The following is a 26,185-nucleotide window of genomic DNA, read 5'->3' on the forward strand; positions in this document are numbered from 1 at the left end:
GCTGTCACACTCCTCACCGCCAGTAAACGTAGTGGGATTGGATGACGGAAAAAGGTAATGGGTGATAATTCAGTCTAAAAGGAATATTAGGAACAGAGGGGAGATAGGGGGAAATCAAGAACATAATAAATAAAGCATTGTTCTTATTTTTATGAAATACAAAACTGAAACATAGAATATAGTGGGTGGAGTTATACAATGATGTACAGTAGGTGGCAGTATGCATCTCTGAATTTGTTGCGTACCGCCAGCAGAAGAAGAAGCAGCAACACTAGTGCCAAGATGACGGACCTAGAGCATATATTGAGGACATTAAGACATACATTAACTTTTTAACATTACCTGGCTTTGTACCGTAGTATCTTGGTCCGTCATCTTGGCGCTAGTGCTGTTGCTTCTTCTTCTTCTGTTGGCGGTACGCAACAAATTCAGAGGTGCATACCGCCACCTACTGTACATCATTGTTCTTACCCCATACCGGCTCAACTTAGAATTAATAAGCTGAAGATTTAAATGTAGCTTGAAGACCTAACAAACTGGCACCCTATGGAGGGATTTATGGATCCCGGTGTGTCTGTGATTTACCAAAGTAGAGAAAGGCAGCTTGTGACAAAAACTGCAGTTCAGACGGACCTTGCAATAATTTCTCCAGTCCGGACCAGTGTTCTTACTCCAATGTGTAAAGGCACATGCAATCTGTGACATGCTGTGGTTGTGCAAGTCTTACGTTTCTCCACATAATCAGTCCTGCTGGTCTTATGAGGGTTAAATTGCACTACAGAAATTTAACTTTCAAAGCGTTTTTGTATGCCACTCAAACGCTATCCGCTGAAGCTAATTACTGTGGGTAAACATGCACCAGGAACATCATTTAGAGAGTTCAGGTTTTTGCAATAGAAACAATAATTTTCTTAAATGATAAGCTTTATGCTCACAAACAACAGTTGCAGTTGCCTTGGTCATCTGGTTGTTCATAAACGTTTGGCATAAACGTTGTTTTGTCCACATCTCTCAGCTGTAGGTTACCTTAAACCTAAGATTACAGTTATTTCAGTATCCAGGGGCAAAAATGTCTTCCACAGAGCTCATCCATGTTCCAATAATGCATGAACGTCATAGCAAAAGGGCTTACTGCATCCTTTTTTCCATGTAAAGTGGCCATCCATTCATTCAACATATTCTCATTAAAAAGGTCATTTTTATTGAGACAACGGTCCCCAACACATTCATGGTGTTTGGGTTCGGGGGCCTTTGTTTGATATTTGTGTCCTGGTTGGGGATGGCCCTGTGGAGAAATTCACGTTAGGGTTTTTTGGGGGGGGCTAATGGGGGGGGGGGGGGGGGTTGGGACTGTTACGTTCTGGGGCGGCTCTGGTCGGCGGGCTTGTTTGGACCAGGTAGCCCCCTCTTTTGCTCATGACCCCCTCTCCAGATGGGGACGGAGGTTGTTGGGGGCTGGGGTCGGGGTGGAGGGGTTGTTCAGGTTTGGCCAGCACAGCCTCAGCTGGTCCTGGTGTGGCTTGCCTGTCTCCACCCTGGAATGAAGGAGACCACCTCCTGGGTCTGAGGGCTGGTTGCCCCTCTGGGGTATCAGTACTTGGACCTGGGAGTGTGAGTGAGTGTATGACGTCCATTGTTGTGTGTCTTTACATTGGGTGTGTGAGTGTTTTTATGTGTATGCATGAGAGTGGGAATGTGTGATTGTGACTGTGTGTGCCTGTATTTGTATCAGGTTGGATCTTGGGCTGCTCCTGGGGGCTTAGGCCCTCCCATCAAGAGTGGGGCTTATTTCCTTCCCGCCACACTCCCTGCCGTTGCTGGTGTCTCTGTCCGCTGGTGTACTGGTGGTTTTCGGTGTCCGGGGCTGGGTGCTTGTGTGATTGCAAAAAAGTAAATAAAATAAAAAAAGCCACCTTATTTGTTTTTTCAGTATTTAATATTGAACAGGACATCTACACCTAGACAGCAGTAGATGTCCTGAAGTTAAAAGAACGTCTTCAAAAAGCCACAATCCCTTATTAAACTATTTTTATTAATGCTCACAGATAGTCAAAATGTGCTGAACTATAGCTCATCCTACAGCTTGTTACCGAAGCATATATTCCAAATCTTGTTGTAGAATTGATAGAAACAACCTCCACTTTGACAGTAAAATATAAAATTTCAGAGTGTATTTTTAGAAGCTTCCTGTACTCAGATTCATTTACTTTTCCAGATAACATGAAACCTCGGCTGGATGCACGGAATGTTCCTGGATTCAGATGTAATTTCTCCCTTCAAAGTCAAAAGTTACGTGAAGGTTCTGTTTTAATGTTTTGTTGTCTGGGTTATATGAGGTTGCCTGAAGGTATAATAAAACAACAAAAACACTGGCCAGTGCCTAACAACGCGACAATAAATGCAAACAGTAACAGTAATTAAGAAATTACCACAAAAACATTAAAGAATGTGTTAAATTGAAATGAAGGGAAGAGGGAAAATACTGGAAATCCACATAATAGAAACCTTAGAATAGAAACACTCAAGAAGTTTTACTTGACATCAGTTCTCCAGAAACTCTGAAAAACAAACAGTAAAACTGCTTTGTTAATTCTTTAACCAAAATACCGAGTTTATGCTTTTGGGACGGCATAAACTAAGCCAAGGACCCTTCCAAGAACCTGCCCTTCTGGAAGGATTCATTTTAACTCAATTATTACCAGTTTAGTTATCCAGGTTATATATCACTGGTTATTATGTTAGACAATAGTCACTTTAACCCATTTTCAGAGTTAAAAACCTAATCCAGCAGACACAGTTAAACCAAAAACCCTAACCCTGATTTGGATTAGTCTGACACAGGACTAAATTAGCTAAATAAGCCAAGTTGGCCCAATTTACACCAGCATTTTGTGGAGTGTATACCATCATATTTTAAAGCAGAAAAAAATAAAATAAATCTTATGAAGTATGAAACATAAATAAATCACAGTAATGCCCACTAAAGAAAGCAGTGCCATAAATGGATGATGATATAGTAGCTGTAACACCACATTCTGTAAATATCTTACAGAATGGACTGTTTTTTTCTTAACATATAAAGACAGTTTTCAAGGGGGGTTTATGCGTAGTTTGGGGCAGGCGCCGTTTGAGTATTTTGGCACCTTCTTCCATCCAACGCATGTGTAGCATTAGCTTGATGAGACAGACATGCACTAATTATGTAGAGAAAAATGAGAATTTTAGAACCAATGCATGACTCTCAATTATAAAGTATTCTGGTGACACAAGAGCATATCAGAGTCACAGTGCTGGTCAGAACAGAGCTGAAATTATAGAAACTTCCTCCTTGTCACAGGAAATATGGTTATATAAATCTCCACTTGAATAACTCAAAATCAAGCTGGAGGCCTATCAGTTCTTCAGTCTCAGGTGGGCATTTTGTGCATTGGAGCCCAGGTTAATTAATCTTCGGCAACTCTCAGCTGCATCCTTGTTTCCATTTATCCCGCTTTATTTATTTTATGCTCTTTTTTAAATTTATGGATTTGTAAAAAATCTAATTATTGTAAGGTAAAAGGTCAAACACCATTGTAAAGGAAACAAATTTAAAAAATGATGCTGTATGTGCCCTTTAAGGGAAGCTGAAATTAAAAAACACAGTCAAGTAAATGTAGCAAAGCAGATTAGCATGGAATAAAACAAGATCTGATTAGGTGTACTATGAAATGTAGATTATATGTGTTTTGTGATTTAAGGAAGTTTGGCAAGAACAACCAATAACCAGCACTCTCCCTCTCACATTAGAGATTTCACACCACAATAAACAAGACAAAAAACAGGAATCAGTGTTGATTTTTCAGTCTAGAACACGTTAAAGTGTCCCAATATTCGTGTTTTATTATTCTTGACTTCAATGTAAATAAAAAAAAACATGAACATATTTTAAAAAAGAAAAACCTACCACAACTTTTTTTGTCATTTTGCTTTTGCAAAACAAAACAAAATAAAACAAAAAAAGGAAAAGTTGTCATTCTTAGCAAACTCTTGGAGCCAAGAGAAATGTGTTATTTAATGTTGACAGGATTTCACAGACAACAACCATCTGTTTTAATTTCCTCAGAGAGTCACACTGTCTGAGTCTAGACCCACATCTCTCACACAGGTTATAATGTGACTCTTAATAACAACAGCTATCACAATGTTAACACCTGATCCACGCTTTCCTTCCTCGGCTGCCCTTTTCTTGTTGAAAGAGCCAATCTCTCTGTGCAGAACACCAGCAGAAACATCTGTGTTCAGGCTGGCACTTCACCATATGACTGTCACAGCTTGGAGGTGCTGATCCTCAACTCTGCATGTGAGCAGCTCTGCTCCTCCTTTAAATATTTGTCTGTTTGAGGGAAGCTGCTGCTGCAGTTCAGTGAGGGTCGTCAGGAGTAGGAGGGCTACTGCAAGCAACTTTTCTTCAAAGGAGCATCTGAAATCCAGACGCAATGCAGGTATAGAGGGCTTTTATCACTTTTTTATGCATTACTGAATAAGATCCAACCAACATGGGGATGGATGTATTAGTTATTCATGAGAGCTCTGTGTCAGTTTGTGATTTAAAGTACGTTTAATTAATTTTAGAGACAAAAATACATGCATAAAGTTTAAAGTGGTAATTTTCTTATGATAAAACCATTACAGGTGCAAGAAAAGTCTTGCATTTGAAATTTCATCCAGAGGCAGATGACTGATGTTTTGGTGCAAAAAGTATCTGTAAACAAGACTAAAATGTTTTCAAAGAATGTCAATTAGTGATTGGGTAAATGAATGAGAGATGTAAAACATACAGTCATACAGGATGCAGAGCTAAATACACGTGTTAAATAAGAATCTGAAAGTCTGCATATGGGGACAGAGATCATAAAAGAAGCTCTCTGTGGGCAAAAGCATACTGTACATATGTGAAAATCATCAGTGGTAGGTTTTCCCACTTTCATAATCCTTTAGGTGATTGCATGAAGGATCTCACCATGCAACCTGCCTTCACATCTCTTAATTATGAACCTTTTTCTATTTTTAACCAAAGGTTCAAGGAAAGCAGCTGCAGAAAAATGCAAATTTCTTCTAAAGAACATAGAGGATGACTTCTTACATTTAAACACTGACATTACCGTGGCATTAAAACATGTTGCTGACATGAAATCGAATTTTGGTAGCGAAAGATGCTTTTCAGACAGTTCACATGGATCTGTGCTGCATAAATGTACAAGACTTCACTTTGCACCTCATGCATTTTTAAGAGCAATCGTGTGACTGGCATGAATGCACATTTGCACAGGTGCATGCCTGTTACCTTTCATGGATTTGGAGGGTTCATCAAGTATTGCTTTTAGTCGTCGTTCACAAAGTCGGAGTCATTATACACCTCAGCATGGCAGCTGTAACTTTGATCTTCTATTAATGCAGTTTAAAGGAGTGTAAATTATTGAGCGACACTCTGGCTGCTGCACTGTCTCTATATTCAAATAGGATGAAAAAGATGCTCTCTAAATTGCAGTCCTGTCTTTGCTCTAAACAAATTTACCATAACAAGCTGGTGACAGCTGTTAGCTATTATTTTTGAAACCATCCACTTTGATTGCAAAAAGTAAAATCTGAAATTGGTGAAAAAGGTGAAAGACGTTTGTAATAATGTCTGGAACGTATGTGTGTGAAAGTTTTGACTTTTCCAGTGTTGTTCCATCAATTATTTTTGCTCTGTATCTGAATGTGAATGAATTCACTCACTTCTGTTTGTGTTTTCCAAAATAAATACTTGCAAACAGATCAAATTCCATTGCAACACTAATAGTTTTAGTTGCATATATTGCTTTGTCAACCCTAGTTTTATCCAGCAGGCGATTGCAAACCAGAGATATTTTCTTTTCTTTTAGCATCATAGCATCTCAGTAAAATGGTGAGTATCTTTGCAAACACAAAACAAAGCAAACTGGACTGGACTGAACCGAATTTGGACTAAATTGTATTCTATATGATTTAATGAGTTGGACCTGCTAATCTCCTAAAGTGCTTTGTGATTACATTTGTTGTCAATTGGTACCATCTAATGAAATTGAGTTCAGCTCAGTTGTTTCAGTCTCTTCAAAATCATTTTTAAATAATTGGACAGCAAATTTATTCTGTTACCTGATTTATTGACTGTAGCATTGGTACCCACATTTCAGAGTCAGGGCCTTGGTATCAGAATAATTGTGTGCTGCTTACAAAGATTTCAGCATCACTGTGAAAGTTGGAGCAGTTGGTGTTGGAAATCAACAATGACAGACCTGTTAAGGAGCAGTTTTTTATTTATCACAGGGGGCTTCTTTCCCTCTTTCTGTAAAATCATTGCAAAATCAAGCAACCTTGAATTAAATATTACCTAATTATTGTGTTAATGTAGAATCACAAAATGTAGATAACTGAATAAACTGATCGTGACATGAGGAGATTGGTTTCCTTCTTCTGCTTCAATGAGGTGTGGCTAAAGCACCCTTAGACCTACCGTGTGTCTCCTGAGTCTCTTCTCTTTTTGACAAAATGCGTCATCTTTCTCTCTTCTTTAGGCAGAGAAGAAGGCCGTGGACGGCGATGTGCTCCCCGATGCCAACGGCAAAGATCCCAACCCTGGCGGACAGACGGAGGGCTCAAAGTGGCAGAGACCCCGGCTTTCACGCAAATCGCTGATGAAGTGCTGCCTCGTCAAGTGGATAATCGCTAGCACCACACAGCAAGGGCCAGGTAGAGACACAGGACTGGACATTAGAGCAGACTGACGGCCTGAATAATAAAACATCCTAAGCCAGAGTGTAGAGAAGGAATATTACAGTAGGGGTGTATGCCTTCAGTCTCACGTGCTACATAATGCATCAGTTGTACAGCATCTGCTTCATGTTTGCATATTTAAAATTCTGCATTGTTCACCATCCTTTTTTACTTACAGTATTGAGAGCATTAAAATCTGTTTGCCGACATCTAATACCATTTATTCTAAATTATTCTGTCAGGAAACGGATCACAGAATCTGTGATTTAAAAGCACAAAGACTTCCCTTTACATTTGCTCACTGCTTGTTGTCCCTTTTTAATTCTTTCTTGATACACACAAAAAGATAATGCTCATTCCCATTTTTATTTAAATATACACTAATATTAGACAGCATACTGACACACACTGAAAGTATCTTCCCCTAGCTGCTCCTATTTGGTTTATTTAAATTATTGACACCATACTTTGCTGCAGACACAGACTTATCTGAGCTTGTCTCACCACTATAACATTTTGCCTTGGTTTACTCTTCACATGTAATTTTAACGAATAGGCATCTTTAACGCTTACAGCACACTGCATAAGTGCTCCTACCCCTTGAACTTTTTCACACTGGGTCACTTTATAACTAGAAACTTTGGGATTTCATGAGACAGAACAGCACAAAATTGCTGGTAACTGAAGTCGAAGAAAAATGATATTGCCAAAGATTTTTACGATTGAAACTTTGAAAAGTCTGACATGCACATGTATTCAGTCTAGTTCACTTCCATACACCTCAATTCGGTCCAGTGTAGCCAATTATCTTTGGAAGTCATTCAGTCCATCTGTGTGTAATTTAATCCCAGTAAAAAGCCGGCCATCCTGTGAAGAGCTCAGAGATTTGTTAGAGAAGATTAGTAAACAAACAGCATCGTGAAGGTATTGTTGAAAGAAAGCCATAAGAAGTCCTGTTTGCAATTTGCCACAAGCCATGTAGCAAACATGTAGAAGATAGAGCTCTGATCAGATGGGACCAAAACTGAACTTTTTGGTTAGAATGCAAAATGCTATGTATGGCAGTAAACTAACAATGAATACAAATGCATACTTTGAACTCAAATTTATAGTTACACTGCTAAAAACTGAAAACTGTACAAACCCTGCAGACCAGATATAGAAAAAAGATACAATGTGATGTTTTATTCACAAATAAATCGGCAGCAGATTTATTAAATTGTATTATTACTTGACCACATTTTCTCCACCTTAAAACAACCTTATCGCCATCTAGTGGTTTGTAAAACTCAAGGCATCTTTTGCTTCCATGTATCCTTTTGCTTTCTGTCTTTTTCAGACTGAGGCTGAATGAAAGTTGATTAAAATCAAATGTTATGTCCTTGAACACTTTCAAGGAATGAGCACAAGGCTGCTCATGGTAGGAAATAATATAAAACCAGAAACTCAAAATTCAACAACAAGAAAGGTAAATATGAGATGAGAAGGGGCCGCTTGTGATAGATGAGTCAGGTTAGCCTCTTAGTTTTAATGCTGCTTTCTCTGCAGTCATTAAAACCTGATGATGAGGCTGCAGACTGCTCCGCCTGCATTTCTGCGTGCTTAATTCACTACTCCCCATCTGTATTTAATGGAAGAAAAGTTATGGATCAGCACTTAAGGTGCATTAAACAACACCTTGTTGCATTATTTTTATAGGTTGCAAATTATATATAAATTAAGATCCTGCATATTTAACAGCTAGATTGTCTCTGTCTTGAATAACGAAACTTAAGAAATGCATGTAACTTCTAGATGCTGTAGTTTTATAGGCTCTATAACCAAACAAAGCTGATTTAATGGTTCAGTAATACAGCTGACCTTTCTAGCATGGTGTGCAGAGGACTTGATCAGGCTGAAGTTTTCCTGGCGGTGGCTGAAGGAAAAAGCAGCTAAACTCAACGCTATCGTACTCCAGCAGCTGCAAAATACAACTTATTTATTCATAAGCTAATATGCTAACAGCCATCACAGTGCTTTTGGACTTTTATAAAAAAATAACATCGCTAAAACTGAATCTCCACTGCCAGTTCCTACTTACATACAAGCTAGTGTTAGCCTTGCAGTATAGCAAGTTGCCACAGGAAGTCAGAAAAGCTCTAGTTTTGAACTACTTTTTACCATAAGATGCAACTATTTTGCTACATAGTTACTAAAGTAAGTGTTTGTAGTAATTTTCAATATTTCTGTTTCTGTGTTTTCTTAAAGGATATTAAAGCTTGGGTGGTCCTAAACATTTTAAATTCTGATTAAAAGAAAACAAAGGTGATAGTGTTTGGACCAAGTGGCCCCTGTGAGTTCATCACTGTCGATTTGAGACCCCTGACAGCATATTTTCAACCAACTGTTTGGGTTTTAAGTTAGACGGTGACTTAAAAATAGACAATCAAATTAGAGCAGTTGTAATGTCCTGCCTTTGTCATTTAAGGTGGTTGGAAAAAGTGATTTTCTTCTGTCCAGGCAGCCCTTTGGAACAGTGGTCCATGCTTTTATTTGGTCCCTCTTAGATTACTGTAATGGACTTTATTTTGGGTGAGCTTTGGGTGAGTACATATCTTTTATCTGGTACTCATAAAACTGAACGCATCACCCCTGTTCTGGCCTCACTCCACTGGCTGCCTGTGCATTTTAAAGTTTATTTTAAAATTCTTATTTTTGTTTTTAAATGTTTAAATGATTTTGACCCGCCGTACCTCTCTGAGCTTCTTCATCCCTACTTACCTTCTCGGTCCCTCAGTTCAGCCGAACAGCAGCTCCTGCAGGTATTAACGTCTAGGAGGAAGCTCAGAGGGGGTGGAGCCTTCTCTATTGCTGCTCCTCAACTGTGGAATAACCTACCTACCTACTTGCACATCTGATAGGATCCTTCACTACTTTTAAAACTCATCTTAAAGCCCTTTTTTTACTCTTTTGCTTTCACCCTCAGCAAGACTTAGCTTAGTCTTGTTGGTTTAAATTGGTTTTATGGTGTTTAATCTTTTATTATTCTTATGTCATATTTTTATGTTTTTTCTTGTATGCAGTAATATGCTGTAATGACATGGTTTTATATGTTGGTGTGAGATACTGTATATTAGAAGCGGGTTAGATGTTAGACCCTCAAAATTTAAATGTAACTGTACAAAAACAGCATTGTTTTGCATTTATACTAACGATATTTTTCTGGGGTACTGTCTGGGGATTATATCAGGTTGTCATACTTTTGAATGGCTGAAACAACTGAAATTTCTAACTTGCATAAATCCTGCACCAAAATCCACATTTTCTCTGCCTGTTCCCTGGCCCCTATTTTAACTCTCAATGATTGATTAGCACTCCCCGATAAACTGAGTCCATTAAGTTTTGCAGACTCATCAGTTGTTAACTATGCTCACATTCTTTTTCACTTTTACTGTGTTGTAAATCTACTTAATCACAACAGAAGCAAGGAATTGTGTAAAATACTTTTTACACTACTGCTCAACATCTGCTAATAACTAGATTTTCCTTTCTGAAGTACAGGTCACACACCCAAATTTTATTACATAAAAAAATACCCAGTCACAGACATCTCACAGTTGCTTGCGTCTGATTAAAACCACTTTACTTACTGAGTGCACCACTGACGATGTCTGGAGATACAGGCAGCGTTACACAGGCCCAGGTAGGGTCATTTGCACTAAGTGCTACCCACATCGCAGCCATCAGCAGATGTGGATCAATGCTTGGTTTTACAGTTTTGCATCACTGAAATTATGGGGCTCATAAACAGAGACCTTACTGTCAATCACAGACCATTAGTAAAGAAATTCCTTCACCAACAACTTCCTTGAATCACTGGCACCACCCTCAAACACACATGTAAGTACACACCTGCTTCGCTTCACAGCAGATAATTGGAGCTTTGAAATAATCTGAAACGAACCTGGAAATGGGACTGGGATGGATGCTTTTGCAAATGAAGAGCACTTTGGATTATCTTGGAGGAGTTTTGAATTTCTAACTTGTTGTTATTTTACTGAGGTGCGCATGTCAAACCTGTCAGACTTGGACAGTATGATGTTCTGCGGCTATGCATTATATTTTTTCTTGGCTGGTCAGTGGTTTAAATAAGCTTATAACAGCTGATGCTGGTATGATGCCTCTGATGAAATGAAGGATGTTGATGAATGAAGGAGTTGATGGGTAGTAGGTGAGTTTTTTGAGCAAAAGCTGGTCCGTCAGATTTGTCGAAAAAAGAGAAGAAATTTAGAGTTTTTACATTTACATTTTTTATTCAGGCAACGTTTTTAGAGCTGATATCTATTTAATAATGGGTTTGGAGGGAATGGAAATAATTGCCATTGCTGTTGTTGTTGGACTTTTTATTGTTGTTCTCAAACAGTTTGGGATTTGGGAGCCTTTGTCACTGGAAGGTAAGAGGGCAATTTTGAGTGTTTCCTAACTGTAGCAATGCAATCCTTAGGTTTATTGAGACTTTTTTCTGATTTAAAGCAAAACGTTTGTTAATGAAACATTTCAACTTGAGTCCCTTGCAGGATATGAATCCACAAATGATTCCTATCATTACATTTCTACATTTGTAATGTTTTTGTTGATCTATTTTTAATTAAAAATGATTTCCTACTGATTGAAGTGTTTGTATATATACATTTAATGGACTTCCTGTATAAAAACTGAGATTTTTAATTCACATTTCTTTTCTTTCCCTCTCATTCCTTCATCATCTTCCTAACCTCTCCTTTGTTTTCTGTTTTCAAATCTATTCATGTGTGAAATCATTGTAAAGATGGTGAGTAGCTCCATCCTCATCAGATTAATGTCTTCCCAGTGATCCCTGGAATGTATTCCTCCTAAACCGCTATTTAATTTAGTTTATAAAGATTTGTGGTTTAAGAGTAGCAGACTGAAACTTTTTTTACATTGTGGACATCTACTTGTCATGCAGGTGCAGCTGATAACCAACATCATAACTAAATGCATAATCTGACATCATCTGCCAAAAGTGAAACAATGAATAAATCATTAAATATTTATAGATATGCTATAATTAAAACAGGACATAAATAAATTGAATAAATGAATAAGTATATAAAGTCCGATTTTTTTTATGTACCAATAATAAATGTTAAAATATTTTAATGTGAAAATCATTCATTAAAATTTCAAGTACATATATAGTAGAGTATATACATTCATCCATCCATTACAGGGATGAAATGCAAATCACATATGCCAACACTACATATAATTATTTCAGCATTTATCATTTCATAATAGTTGCATAAAGGCTAAAATTGTCATTTGCAAACAAATAAATAATTTGTCAAAAAAATATTTATATATGTAAATCTTTATATAAAACTATGTAAAACATGAATTCATTTAATAAATAAAAAAATCTTTTAACATTTATAAATGGGTCTACAGGTAATTAAATACCCAATTAAATAAAAAATGTGCAAAATAAATCAACATTTGAAAATAAATCATAAGCATTTACTTTTGTATTTATTTTATTATTTCATATTTTCCAGTGTCAATATCGCTCATCAAATGGGCCACAGCATTTGAGTGGTTATCTTGCACATTATTAATTACCGAAATATTTTAATAAGTGTAGATACATTATTTATTTATTTATTTATGTATTTCCAGTTTCATTGAAAATATCTCACGTGTAAATATTTTTTTATGACTTATTTATTTTATTGCGATACATTTGGCACTAAATATTTGCTGTGTTGAAGTGCACTGGGAAATCATTTGAACTGTCACTGCAGCTTATGAAGTAAACCCAATGACTGGCTGAATTGCTCTACAGGTCAAACTAGGAGTAATCATATTGACTCCGAAAGGCTGACAGACAAATTCATGATGTGTTGCCGAATGTAACCATAAATACACAAATACCTGTTGAAATAATAATTACATATGATTTTTATAATAACGATTAAATTACTTAATTGTGACACTTTTTGACATCCAGAGACAAAAAATGGCACACCTGTAATTTGCAATGCATATCGTTGTTTTTGTTCAAAACTTTTAATAAATTATTGTTTTATTATTTATTCAGCCATGAGTAATACTGATCTAAAAATGAGGAAAGAAAAGAATCATTGCATTGTTCATTTCTATTAATTTATTCCTAAACATGACCTTTCTAAGCCTTAGGCTGAAAGGCTACATAATATGGAAGAACACCATATTATGCAGGTCCAAGCATTTCAAATGATCATTGTTCAAACAAATGACACATGATAGTTACTCTTGGGAAATATGTTGCTGTGTTTATCTGTCCCAACTCTTCATTAGTGAGACAAAATGAAGAAAGCTCTTGATGATGTCTTTCTTTGTGTTTTACTTACAGTTGAAATCAGACATTAACATACATCTTGTAAAAATAAATGTTTTTTCCTCAATGTCTGACATAAAATCAGACTGATCTTTTCCTGTTATAGGTCAGTTAGGGTTACCAGTATCATTTTAGTTTGCTAAAAGTCAGAATGATGAGATATTTTTTTATTGCTTTCTTTAAATTAACATGTTTGCATGCCCTTGGATTACTATGCAATTAAATGGTTTGAAAAAGTCCGGATGATAATGTCATGGCTTTGTGAGCTTCCGATGAGAGAGTTTCATTATCCACAGCAAAACAAGTCCTGTGCCAAAGACCACTCAGCAAGGAAGACGCCATTGCTCCAAAAGCAAAGTAAAATGCCAGATTACAGTTTCCACACATAATGTGTTTGGCCGTAATGACCATTGTTAGATTTGGAGGAAAAAGTTAGAAGTTTCAAGGACTAAGAACACCATCCCAACTGTGAAGTACAGGGGTGGCAACATCATGTTGTGGGATGGACTGGTGCTCCTCATAAACTAGATGGCCAACCTCTCAACCATCTCAACTCTTTACGTAAGCATACCACCATATTAGTTACAAATTGGCTCGTTCTCTCTCATTTTTCTGGCATTCAATTTTAGTAATTCTAACTGAACCAAAACAGGAAACGTTTAGTTTGATTTAATGTCAGACAGCGAGAAAAAAAAAGTTATATGTATTTTTATAGTGTACAAAAATATCTCATGTCAACTGTACTTATAGTTTATTACAGAAATTGGCTATGTGAGTCTGATGACCATCATCTTTCAGTAGGAGGTCACTCATAGTTGTTTGGTTTAATCAGAGATTATAATCGCGTCAATGGAAAGAGAAGGCAGTATAATGTCTTCAGAAAATACCACCAATGAAATGATACCTAATATTTTAACATGTTTATGTTTATTTATCATGCTGTCACACCTGACCAACAAAAGAAATAAACTTATACATATGATTAAGTACAAGGATAAATAGTTTATGGTATCAAACAGAAATAGGTCAGGACGAAATGGTCGAACTGGTCAGGAATCCTGAAAGAAATTTATGAGAAAAGCAAAATGCAAAGAGCAAACATACAGTAATGCTGATTTGGAGTAGAAAGCAACTACACAAAGTCTAAATCCAGAACAAGGACCATGACAAGAGTAGAACATGAGTAGATAAGTATTACTAACTGTGTGACTGGCAGGTGTCCACAATGAAGAGGTTAATGTTTATGCACTAATAATTTATTTTCATTCATATCAGCCTTCTTTCTTTTTAATATACCTACATGTTTCCTTAATTTGGTTCCTCTTTCAAACTCAATGAGTCTTTCCACCTCATTTTATTGATGTCATGTTCTTGTTTTAAACTGTTCCTATGCCACTCTACCTTTCACCCATTTCCTCATCCTTTCTTTCTTATCTCTCCACCATTGTTTTCAATTTTTTGTTATGTTTTCTTAAAGATGGTGGGTGCTTCTTGTTGTTTTGGTTTTATTTTATTTTCCTTTTTTCTTTCTTTCTGGTCTTACTGCTGTTTCCTCCCTCTTTTCTTTCTCCTGTCTTCCCCCTGTTTTGTCTGATTCTGTCTGGCAGACACCAATGATGGTGACCTCGAGCTCTCTACGTTGCGGCACCAGCCCGAAGGCCTGGACCAGCTCCAAGCCCAGACCCAGTTCACCAGGAAGGAGCTCCAGTCGCTTTACAGAGGCTTCAAAAATGTAGGGAAAAAGTCAGCACCATCAGGGGTAGCTGGTGTGTTTTAAATGATTTTAAGATATTTGTTTCTAATTACAATGCAGAGTTTTTGGGGTTTATTTTGAGGAGGTGCATTGTTGCATACAGGGTGCCACACAATTTTTGGCACCTCCGGTAAAGATACAAATATTTAACTACTGTCCTTCAATTAAAACATTATTTTGTCTTGGTAATCCAAAGATATCATTTCTAACAGCTTTAAAGTTAGGGGTTTTGTTTTTGCTTTCTTATGATTTCCTGACATGTGAAAATAAACATGTGCCCAACGTGATTGGCATGTTCTCCTGTCTTACCCATTTTGAACAGTCACTAAGAGAATTTGGCCACACTGTTTGCTTATATTTATGCCCAAGGGCAACATAAAGTTGTGGATTACTAATATTAGTGTTAGACACTTAATTTGAAGAAGTAAAGTTAAAATTTTACCAAAACGTTTCAGATACATCTGTTGTGTATAAATTGTCTTAGGTGACACCAATTGTGCTTCTAGTTATAATTTATTCAAGTTTGAATTTTGGTGCTCAAATTGAATGTTATAGTTTTTGTTTTTGTTTTTTCCTAGTGTGACTGTGCCACTGCAATACCAGAACAATGTAATTTAAAGCTTTTTATACATTTCTACCAGATGTACTAATAACTTTTGGAGGTCAGCGTTGTGTTAATTTGTCCAAAAGTCAGAATATTTTGGTGGTGATTAATCAAATAATTCCATTCAAATCAGTTTTATTTATATAGCGCCAATTCACAACACATGTTGTCTCAAGGCACTTCACAAAAGTCAGGTACATACATTCCAATTAATCCTAACCATTGAACAGTGCAGTCATAGTTAGTTATTTATTCAAATTGGATAAAAAGTTTTTCTATCTAAGGAAACCCAGCAGATTGCATCCAGTCAGTGACTTGCAGCATTCCCTCCTCCCGGATGAGCATGTAGAGACAGTGGACAGTCACTTGACTTTGCAGCAATTCCTCATACTGAGCATGCATGTAGCAACAGTGGAGAGGAAAAACTCCCTTTTAACAGGAAGAAACCTCCAACAGAACCAGGCTGTGTGTGCGGCCATCTGCCACGACCGACTAGGGTTTGAGAGAACAGAGCAGAGACACAAAGAGAACAAAGAAGCACTGATCCAGGAGTACTTTCTATGGGAAGGAAAAGTAAATGTTAATGGATGTAGCTCCTTTAGTCGTTTCATCTAGAAAGAAAGAACAGATAAACTCTGAGCCAGTTTTCAAGGTTAGAGTCTGAAAGAGAGCACATAGAGTTAGTCACAGTTAAGCTCAGTCAATCGCCATGTCTAGGAGAGAGAAAGGGTTAAACACTAAAAGACAGGGCTATGTCGATCATCGGTAGAAGGTGAGCATTAAGTTGTTGCCAGCAGAAGCTCGGACAATTCCCCTCTCCAGAAAGGTGTCACAGGTAGACACAGAGCCAGGCCAGGTGTAGCTTCTAGGAAGAGAAAAGAGAGAACAAGGTTAAAAGCTGAAATAACAACGAATAATGCAAAATTGGAGAGTAGTGTGAGAATGTAGCGAAGAGAGTGAAAGTGGTCATTATGTCCTCCAGCAGCCTAAACCTATAGCAGCATAACTACACAGATAGTTTCAGTTCAAATTATTTAGTTAAACGGCGCTTATTTACAACAATGTCGTCTCAAGGCACCCCACAAAGGGTCCCACTGATGGTCATTGTTATACTAAAAACCACAATGATTGGGATACCTCTCTCTGTCAGACTGATTATAACCATTGGAAAAGAGAAGGGGTCATACAGGTAGCAGAAATGGAGGGTGTGTTTGCACCTCAACTATAACTGAGCCGGTTTAGGCTAAACCTGAATCCCCCTTACTCCATCCAACAGGGAGGGAAGAAGACGGAGGTAAAAAATAAGGAAGATAGCTCAGGATAACCTAAGCCCTAGCCCTAAAAGTAGACGGGGTGTCTGCCTCACGGACCAAAACCGGGAGCTGGTTCCACAGGAGAAGAGCCTGATAACTAAAGGATCTGCCTCCCATTCTACTTCTAGAAACTCTAGGAACCACCAGTAAACCTGCAGTCTGAGAACGAAGTGCTCTGTTAGGAACCTATGGAACAATCAGATCTCTGATGTATGATGGAGCTAGATCATTAAGGGCTTTAGATGTGAGGAGGATAATTTTAAATTCTATTCTGGATTTAACAAGGAGCCAATGAAGGGAAGCTAAAGTAGGAGAAATATGATCTCTCTTTTTAATTTTTATCAGAACTCTTGCTGCAGCATTTTGAATCAACTGAAGGCTTTTAACTGCATTTTGTGGACATCCTGATAGTAAAGAATTACAATAGTCCAGCCTTGAAGTAACAAATGCATGGACTAGTTTTTCAGTGTCACTCCTGGATAGGATATTTCTAATGTTGGCAATGTTCCGGAGATGAAAGAAGGAAACCCTAGAAACCTGTTTAATATGGGATTTAAATGACATGTCCTGGTCAAAAATAACACAGAGGTTTTTTACTTTATGACCGGAGGCCAATTTAATGCCATCCAGGTTAAGTGATTGACTAAGCAGTTTCTTTTTTAAAGACTCCGGTCCAAAGACGACAACTTCTGTCTTGTCTGAATTTAGAAGCAAAACATTTAAAGTCATCCAAGTTTTTATATCTTCAAGACATGCTTGTAGTCTATCTAACTGGTTGGGTTCATCAGGATTTATGGATAAGTAAAGCTGAGTATCATCAGCGTAACAGTGAAAATTTATCCTATGCTGCCTGATAATTTTACCTATTGGAAGCATATACCGGTCCTTCTCAAAATATGAGCATATTGTGATAAAGTTCATTATTTTCCATAATGTAATGATGAAAATTTAACATTCATATATTTTAGATTCATTGCACACTAACTGAAATATTTCAGGTCTTTTATTGTCTTAATACGGATGATTTTGGCATACAGCTCATGAAAACCCAAAATTCCTATCTCACAAAATTAGCATATCATTAAAAGGGTCTCTAAACGAGCTATGAACCTAATCATCTGAATCAACGAGTTAACTCTAAACACCTGCAAAAGATTCCTGAGGCCTTTAAAACTCCCAGCCTGGTTCATCACTCAAAACCCCAATCATGGGTAAGACTGCCGACCTGACTGCTGTCCAGAAGGCCACTATTGACACCCTCAAGCAAGAGGGTAAGACACAGAAACAAATTTCTGAACGAATAGGCTGTTCCCAGAGTGCTGTATCAAGGCACCTCAGTGGGAAGTCTGTGGGAAGGAAAAAGTGTGGCAAAAAACGCTGCACAACGAGAAGAGGTGACCGGACCCTGAGGAAGATTGTGGAGAAGGGCCGATTCCAGACCTTGGGGGACCTGCGGAAGCAGTGGACTGAGTCTGGAGTAGAAACATCCAGAGCCACCGTGCACAGGGGTGTGCAGGAAATGGGCTACAGGTGCCGCATTCCCCAGGTCAAGCCACATTTGAACCAGAAACAGCGGCAGAAGCGCCTGACCTGGGCTACAGAGAAGCAGCACTGGACTGTTGCTCAGTGGTCCAAAGTACTTTTTTCAGATGAAAGCAAATTCTGCATGTTATTCGGAAATCAAGGTGCCAGAGTCTGGAGGAAGACTGGGGAGAAGGAAATGCCAAAATGCCAGAAGTCCAGTGTCAAGTACCCACAGTCAGTGATGGTCTGGGGTGCCGTGTCAGCTGCTGGTGTTGGTCCACTGTGTTTTATCAAGGGCAGGGTCAATGCAGCAAGCTATCAGGAGATTTTGGAGCACTTCATGCTTCCATCTGCTGAAAAGCTTTATGGAGATGAAGATTTCATTTTTCAGCACGACCTGGCACCTGCTCACAGTGCCAAAACCACTGGTAAATGGTTTACTGACCATGGTATCACTGTGCTCAATTGGCCTGCCAACTCTCCTGACCTGAACCCCATAGAGAATCTGTGGGATATTGTGAAGAGAACGTTGAGAGACTCAAGACCCAACACTCTGGATGAGCTAAAGGCCGCTATCGAAGCATCCTGGGCCTCCATAAGACCTCAGCAGTGCCACAGGCTGATTGCCTCCATGCCACGCCGCATTGAAGCAGTCCTTTCTGCAAAAGGATTCCCGACCAAGTATTGAGTGCATAACTGTACATGATTATTTGAAGGTTGACGTTTTTTGTATTAAAAACACTTTTCTTTTATTGGTCGGATGAAATATGCTAATTTTGTGAGATAGGAATTTTGGGTTTTCATGAGCTGTATGCCACAATCATTCGTATTAAAACAATAAAAGACCTGAAATATTTCATTTAGTGTGCAATGAATCTAAAATATATGAATGTTAAATTTTCATCATGACATTATGGAAAATAATGAACTTTATCACAATATGCTAATATTTTGAGAAGGACATGTATATAGTAAAGAGAATTGGCCCAAGTACTGAACCCTATGGTACTCCACAATTAACCCTGAAGTTTAAAGATAATTTATCATTTACATGAACAAACTGGAATCTGTCAGACAGATAAGATTTAAACCAGCCTAGCGCTGTTCCCCTGATCCCTACAGCATATTCCAGCCTTTTTAAGAGAATATTATGGTCGACTGTATCAAATGCAGCACTGAGATCTAACAGAACCAGTACAGACACAAGTCCATTATCTGAGGCCATAAGAATATCATTAGTGACTTTCAGCAGAGCTGTTTCAGTGCTATGATGAGCTCTGAAGCCTGATTGAAACTCTTCAAACAGGTCATTGCTGTGTAAATGCTCACACATTTGATTAGCAACTATTTTCTCAAGAATTTTAGATAAGAATGGAAGATTGGATATAGGTCTGTAATTTTTCAAGTCATCTCGATCAAGCGAAGGTTTTTTTAAGTAAAGGTTTAATTACAGCTAACTTAAAAGCCTTTGGTACATATCCATTTACTACAGATAGATTAATCATATCTAAAATGGGGCTGGTAATCAGAGGGAACACTTCCTTAAATAATTTGGTTGGGATTGGGTCTAATATACAAGTTGAAGGTTTAGATGAAGCTAATATTTCTGATAACTCAGGAAGCTTCACAGGATCAAAACAGTCCAAACACAAATCAGGTTCTGCAGTTATTTCCAATGTTGTCTCACTTGTTGAGGATGAAGTAATCATCTTCAGGAGTATGTCAAAGATTTTCTTTTTAATACAATCAATTTTATTTAAGAAGAATCCCATGAAGTCATGACTGCTAAGAGCTAAGGGAATGGATGGCTCAACAGAGCTATGACTCTGTAAGTTTAGCAACTGTACTAAAGAGAAACCTAGGATTATTCTTGTTCTCTTCTATTAATGATGAGAAATAAGCTGTTCTGGCTTGGCAAAGTGTCTTTTTATACAACAGTAGGCTATTTTTCCAGATTAAGTAGGAATCCTCTAGGTGTGTAGAGCGCCATTTTCTCTCCAATTTTCTAACATTGTGCTTTAAAGTATGCAGCTCTGAATTAAACCAGGGAGCCAGCCTCCTATGAATGATTACCTTCTTTTTCAATGGGGCTGCATTGTCTAATGCATCACGCAATGATGAAGAAACACTATGAACAAAAGAATCTATTTGTGGAGGGGCAGAAACAGAATTATTGGCCTCCACTGTGCTTTTCAGTGATAATGAGGAAATTAAAAGTGGAACAGATTCTTTAAAGGTTGTTACAGCATCGCCTGATAATGATCTACTGTAATGAAATTTTCTTTCAGGTGTGGAGTACTCGGTTAAATTAAACTCAAAGGTTATTAAGAAATGGTCAGACAGGACAGGATTATGAGAAAATATTGTTATGTCTTTACACTCAATGCCAAATGTCAGCACAAGGTCCAAAGAATTAAAACAAAGGTGGGTAGGTTTGTTAATGTTTTGAGCAAAGCCAATTGAGTCTAAGATAGCATTAAACGCTATATTTAGGCTATCACTTTCAGTGTCGACATGAATGTTAAAATCCCTCACTATAATAACTTTATCTGTATTTAACACTGAATCAGATGAAAGGTCGGAAAACTGATCTAAAAATTGAGAGTAAGGGCCTGCTGGACGGTACAAAACAAACAGAAGTGGTTTTAGTGCTTTGCAATTTGGATGAGGAAAACTAAGGATTAAATATTCAAAAGAGTTGTAGCTATTGATTGGTCTGGGACTAATCAATAAAACGGACTGAAAGATGGTTGCTACTCCTCCTCCTCGCCCAGTATTTTGAGGAATGTAAAAATTTTAATAATTAGTAGGAGTTGACTCATTTATAGTAACATAATCCTCTTGCTGCAGTCAGGTTTCTGTGAGGCAAAATAAATCAATCTGATTGTCACAAATCAGGTCACTAACTAGCAATGTCTTTGAAGAGAGATCTTATGTTCAGTAAGCCACATTTAATTGTTTTATTTTACTTTTCGGTCTGAGTTGTGTTTATTTTTATGAGATTTTCCTGTTTTCCTCCTTTTAGATTATTTTTTAATCTATTCAATTTTGGCCGTGGGCGAGACACTGTCTTAATAGGGTAATGGGTGGGTAGCAATACAGAAGCTGCAGAGAGGAGTATTAACCTACGACCCTGCTTATAAACAAATTTTATATGAATAAATTAAAACTAGGGCTGCACGGTGGCGCAGTTGGTAGCACTGTTGCCTTATAGCAAGAAGGTCCTGGGTTTGATTCCCAGCCTGGGGTCTTTCTGCATGGAGTTTGCATGTTCTCCCTGTGCATGCGTGGGTTCTCACTGGGTACTCTGGCTTCCTCCCACAGTCCAAAGACATGCCTGTTAGGTTAATTGGTCACTCTAAATTGCCCTTAGGTGTATGAATGAGTGTGTGCATGGTTGTTTGTGTGTTGCCCTGTGATGGACTGGCGACCTCTCCAGGGTGTACCCTGCCTCCAGCCCATAGACTGCTGGAGATAGGCACCAGCTCCCCTGCGACCCACTATGGAATAAGCGGTAGAAACTGACTAAATCAAAACTATTTGTAGCTGTGCAGTCCCGAGTTTTGTCTTTAAAATCTTAGGTTGTGTTTTCGTGTTTGGTTTAATCTGTTTTTAAGGAATAAAGAAATGATGGAAACTTGTTCCCCTGTCCACAGGAATGCCCCAGTGGGTTAGTAGATGAAGAAACATTCAAAACTATCTACTCTCAATTCTTCCCTCAAGGAGGTAACCTATATATAATCTGAGTCTTATTATGCAAACTCTAAGCACATATATGACTATTTTAAAGGTGCATTTTATACACTGAATTTGTAAGGAACTTTTTGTTTGTCATCCCACTAGTTTGGCATGATAGTATTGTTTTCCATTCCATCAGAATATACTGTTTCAAGGAAAAACTACTTTTTGCCCAATTTGAGCATGGATTTCTAGGTTTTAATCCAATGTTTTCTTTCAGATGCAACCACATATGCTCATTTTTTGTTTAATGCATTCGACACGGACAGAAATGGTTCCATCCGATTTGAGGTGAGTATGTCGGTGCCTGCAGGTTTGATTAAATCTAGCAGCTATAAGAGCAGTGATCCAAGGTCTTGAAAAAGTATTTAAAGCGCTTAAACTTTTTTTTTGTTTACTTCGTGTTAAGAGATTTTATGTGCTTGACAAACACAAAGCAGGTAATAACTGTGAATTGTGCCTACCACCCGAGTCAATTCTTCGTAGAATCACCTTTTACTTTTTACTAGTTATTGCTGAGGGTCTTATGAGCTACAGGGGTTGGACAATGAAACTGGAACACCTAGTTTCAGACCACAATAATTTATTAGTATGGTGTAGGGCCTCCTTTTGCGGCCAATACAGCGTCAATTTGTCTTGGGAATGACATATACAAGTCCTGCACAGTAGTCAGAGGGATTTTAAGCCATTCTTCTTGCAGGATAGTGGCCAGCTTACTACATGATACTGGTGGAGGAAAACGTTTCCTGACTCGCTCCTCCAAAATGCCCCAAAGTGGCTCAATAATATTTAGATCTGGTGACTGTGGGAGATGTTCAACTTCACTTTCACCAGTCTTGCTGTGTGTATTGGTGCATTGTCATCCTGATACACGGCACCGTCTTCAGGATACAATGTTTGAACCATTGGATGCACATGGTCCTCAAGAATGGTTCGGTAGTCCTTGGTAGTGACGCGCCCATCTAGCACAAGTATTGGGCCAAGGGAATGCCATGATATGGCAGCCCAAACCATCACTGATCCACCCCCATGCTTCACTCTGGGCATGCAACAGTCTGGGTGGTACGCTTCTTTGGGGCTTCTCCACACCGTAACTCTCCCGGATGTGGGGAAAACAGTAAAGGTGGACTCATCAGAGAACAATACATGTTTCACATTGTCCACAGCCCAAGATTTGCGAGAATATCTGTGAACAGCAACTTTCAATTCTTTCCACAGTTTATCAATTGGATTAAGGTCTGGGCTTTGACTAGGCAATTCCTACACATGATTATGCACTGAGCCAAACCACAAGTCTCAAATGCTGGTGTTCTGTAGCCTTTAAAGATGGATCTGCTTCAAAACACTTTAATTAAGTAGTAAAGTCACAAGCAGGACTCCGTAGATCTATTGCAATATGAGGTGGTGATTCAGCCATTATATGCAGCGTTGTTGAAGGAAGGGATGCAGCTAATAGTTGCAGGGCACCAACCCTTGGGTAAGGAGTTGGAGACCTCTGATCTAAACCCTAGCATTGTAGCTCTTGGCATATGTTTAGGGTCTATGTCCTGCTGGCAGGTGAACCACCTGAGCTGCAGATATCTGCAGGCCCTCTAGTTAGCAATGGACCTCTTGGCTGCCTCTCTGATTAATGAACTTGTTGCTCGCCCTGTCAATTTAGTCAAAACGGATGTCTTGGTATGTTTGCATTTGAGCCATCTTTGAGTCGTGTCTTGTGAGATGTTGAAAGCTTCTTCTTCACCTCTGACCTGTCTGATTTGTTCCTTGATCTTCATGATGCTGTTTATTTACTAGTGTTCTCTAACAATCCTCCAAGGCCTTTATAGAACATTTGGATTAATACTTACATTAAATCTCACACAAATTAACTCTGTTAACTAATTTGTTTATTTCTAAAGGCATTTGGCTGCTCCCAATTATGTTTAGGGGTATCAGAGTGAAGGGGTCTGCACACATACATTAGGCACGCCACACTTGATTTTGAATTGCCTTCTCATTCAGTTATGACCTGCTTTGTGTTGGTCTACAGGGGTGTCCAAAGGCGGTCCTCGAGGGCCAGTATCCTGCTTCAGCACACCTGATTTCCACTGATGGCTGATTAACATGTTTTTGCTGAACTGCAATTACCTAAATCAGGTGTGTTAAATCACAGAAACGTCTAAAACATGCAGCATACCGGCCCTCGAGGGCCAACTTTGGACACCTCTGGATAAAAAATCCCACCACAATATATCAAAGCATGTGGTTATAGTTTGACAAAAGGTGGAAAAGTCAAGGGGATATGAATACTTTTGTAAGCCCCTGCGGCTGCTTACAGAAAACCAAGTAAAACATTTAAATCTCATTTATAGGACTTTGTGTTAGGACTGTCTGTTCTGCTTCGAGGCTCTGTTACAGAGAAACTTCGCTGGGCTTTTAATCTTTATGATATCAACAAGGACGGTTACATTACAAAAGAGGTAACTGATCTATTGGGAAAAAAAACTCTCAAACTAAATACATTGTTGTTCATTGTTTATCTCTCTTGTCATTTCTTTGTCCTGCAGGAAATGTTAGCGATAATGACCTCCATATACGACATGATGGGCAGGTATACCTTACCCAGCGTACGAGATGATTCTCCCTTTGAGCATGTGGAGAAGTTCTTCCAGGTGCACTAAAACAACACAGTTTTTATCATTACATCCAGATTGCCAGTTATCATATAGCTGGTCAGAGTAGTTTTAAGTTTTTAATTTCCCAAAAATGAACTGAAACTTAAAAGTCAAAATATAAAACTGTTGGCAAAAGCAGTTTTACTCATAATTATAATTATAATCTAATCTGTACTGTATCACTTAACATTTCTACTAAAACTTCTAAATAAAATCATAAAAATATGCTTCATTCACTGGCCATCTGATAATTTTGTCTAATCTAATAACATCTTGATGTTACATTAGCTTTACTAATTCACAGTTCTACTTCTTATGTGAGCAAATCCCTCTCTTTTTACATGTTAGAAAATGGATCGAAACAGGGACGGAGTCGTGACAATAGATGAATTCATAGAAACCTGCCAAAAGGTAAAATTATCATCAAACTGACATTAACAAGATAGTAATCACTTACATCCATTGTGTTTTTCTAAAGTCTTTATTTTTCCCATCAACAGGATGAAAATATAATGGCTTCCATGCAGCTCTTTGAGAACGTCATTTAGTTTCTGAAGAGAAAATTGGACCTTTTGATGCTTTTGTCAAGCCTCTAAGCCTAAATAATGGCAATTATCTCCTAAAGAAGATTTTATGCAATAAAACACACAGAACACACATTCATAAAAACTTGGTTACACAATTATATTATCTGTAAAATTTGAATATGCAAAGAAATGTGTTGCATCCAACAAATCTTATTAAAAGTTGTTTTTGTGCATGATAAGGTTTTTTTTTTTATGTGAAAAGCATCCTCATTGCAAGATGTGCATGAATGTTTCCCTCTGGAATTAAAAAGCATGTGATGAAAAAACTATTTGTATGCAAACAAAGGGTTTGTTGTTTTTTCTATGTTCTTGGTAATGTAAGTGCGTCAGAATACTTTATTTCTAAATAATACTGTGGTGATTAAACTTTGCTGGTGTCCTGGATTTTTTCATTTTTAAACTGGGTACCTAATCCGCCTGTTTCTATGTCTAAACTGTGTTTTTGGCAGGATATTTGAAACTGCTCCATCATTCCAATGTCCACATCACTTCACTTTGTGATGTGAAGACAGGACCATGGATATGGGGAGTCTTTTTCTGAAATATTTCCCAACTCAAAAAGAAAACCTTTCAGACCAGGACTTTGAAATGATTGTCTAGTGTTTGAAACTGATTGACTGTTTCCTAAAGTTGAGTCTGAAGTCCAGTTTTCTGTCTAATTTACAGGCTTTCAGGGGGAATGAAGTAAGTTGACAAAGGTTATGTTTCAATCACTTCTCAAATCACTTTAAACAAGATTAGCTTATTAATAAATGGTTTGACATAATTAAACCCAGATCATAGAGCAGTTTTTCTTTCAGGCAAGGTGAGAAAACATCAACATCAGCAGGAGCAATGAAGCTGTCCAGTAGACCTATTAAAT

General features: G+C 38.0%; 1 protein-coding gene across 7 annotated transcripts; it reads left to right on the forward strand.

Moving 5' to 3' along the window:
• LOC124873019 (calsenilin-like) lies at positions 1 to 25,693 on the forward strand. 7 transcript variants are annotated; one of them, XM_047373494.1, is made up of 12 exons: positions 27 to 54; positions 2,216 to 2,263; positions 4,236 to 4,481; positions 6,576 to 6,750; positions 11,582 to 11,584; positions 14,758 to 14,882; positions 22,001 to 22,070; positions 22,303 to 22,373; positions 24,434 to 24,541; positions 24,629 to 24,733; positions 25,085 to 25,147; positions 25,237 to 25,693. In XM_047373494.1, exons 3-12 carry the CDS (start codon positions 4,476 to 4,478, stop codon positions 25,282 to 25,284), a joined length of 774 nt encoding a protein of 257 aa, XP_047229450.1. In that variant the 5' UTR covers positions 27 to 54; positions 2,216 to 2,263; positions 4,236 to 4,475; the 3' UTR covers positions 25,285 to 25,693. The 7 variants fall into 7 exon arrangements, with proteins under 7 accessions (XP_047229453.1, XP_047229452.1, XP_047229456.1 ...); XM_047373498.1 differs by having other exon boundaries at positions 38 to 54; positions 4,255 to 4,481; XM_047373497.1 differs by lacking the exon at positions 2,216 to 2,263 and having other exon boundaries at positions 1 to 54; positions 4,255 to 4,481.
• The last annotated feature ends 492 nt before the right edge of the window (positions 25,694 to 26,185 follow it).

The sequence above is a fragment of the Girardinichthys multiradiatus genome, chromosome 8, assembly GCF_021462225.1.
Source record: "Girardinichthys multiradiatus isolate DD_20200921_A chromosome 8, DD_fGirMul_XY1, whole genome shotgun sequence".
NCBI classification, from domain to species: Eukaryota; Metazoa; Chordata; class Actinopteri; order Cyprinodontiformes; family Goodeidae; genus Girardinichthys; species Girardinichthys multiradiatus.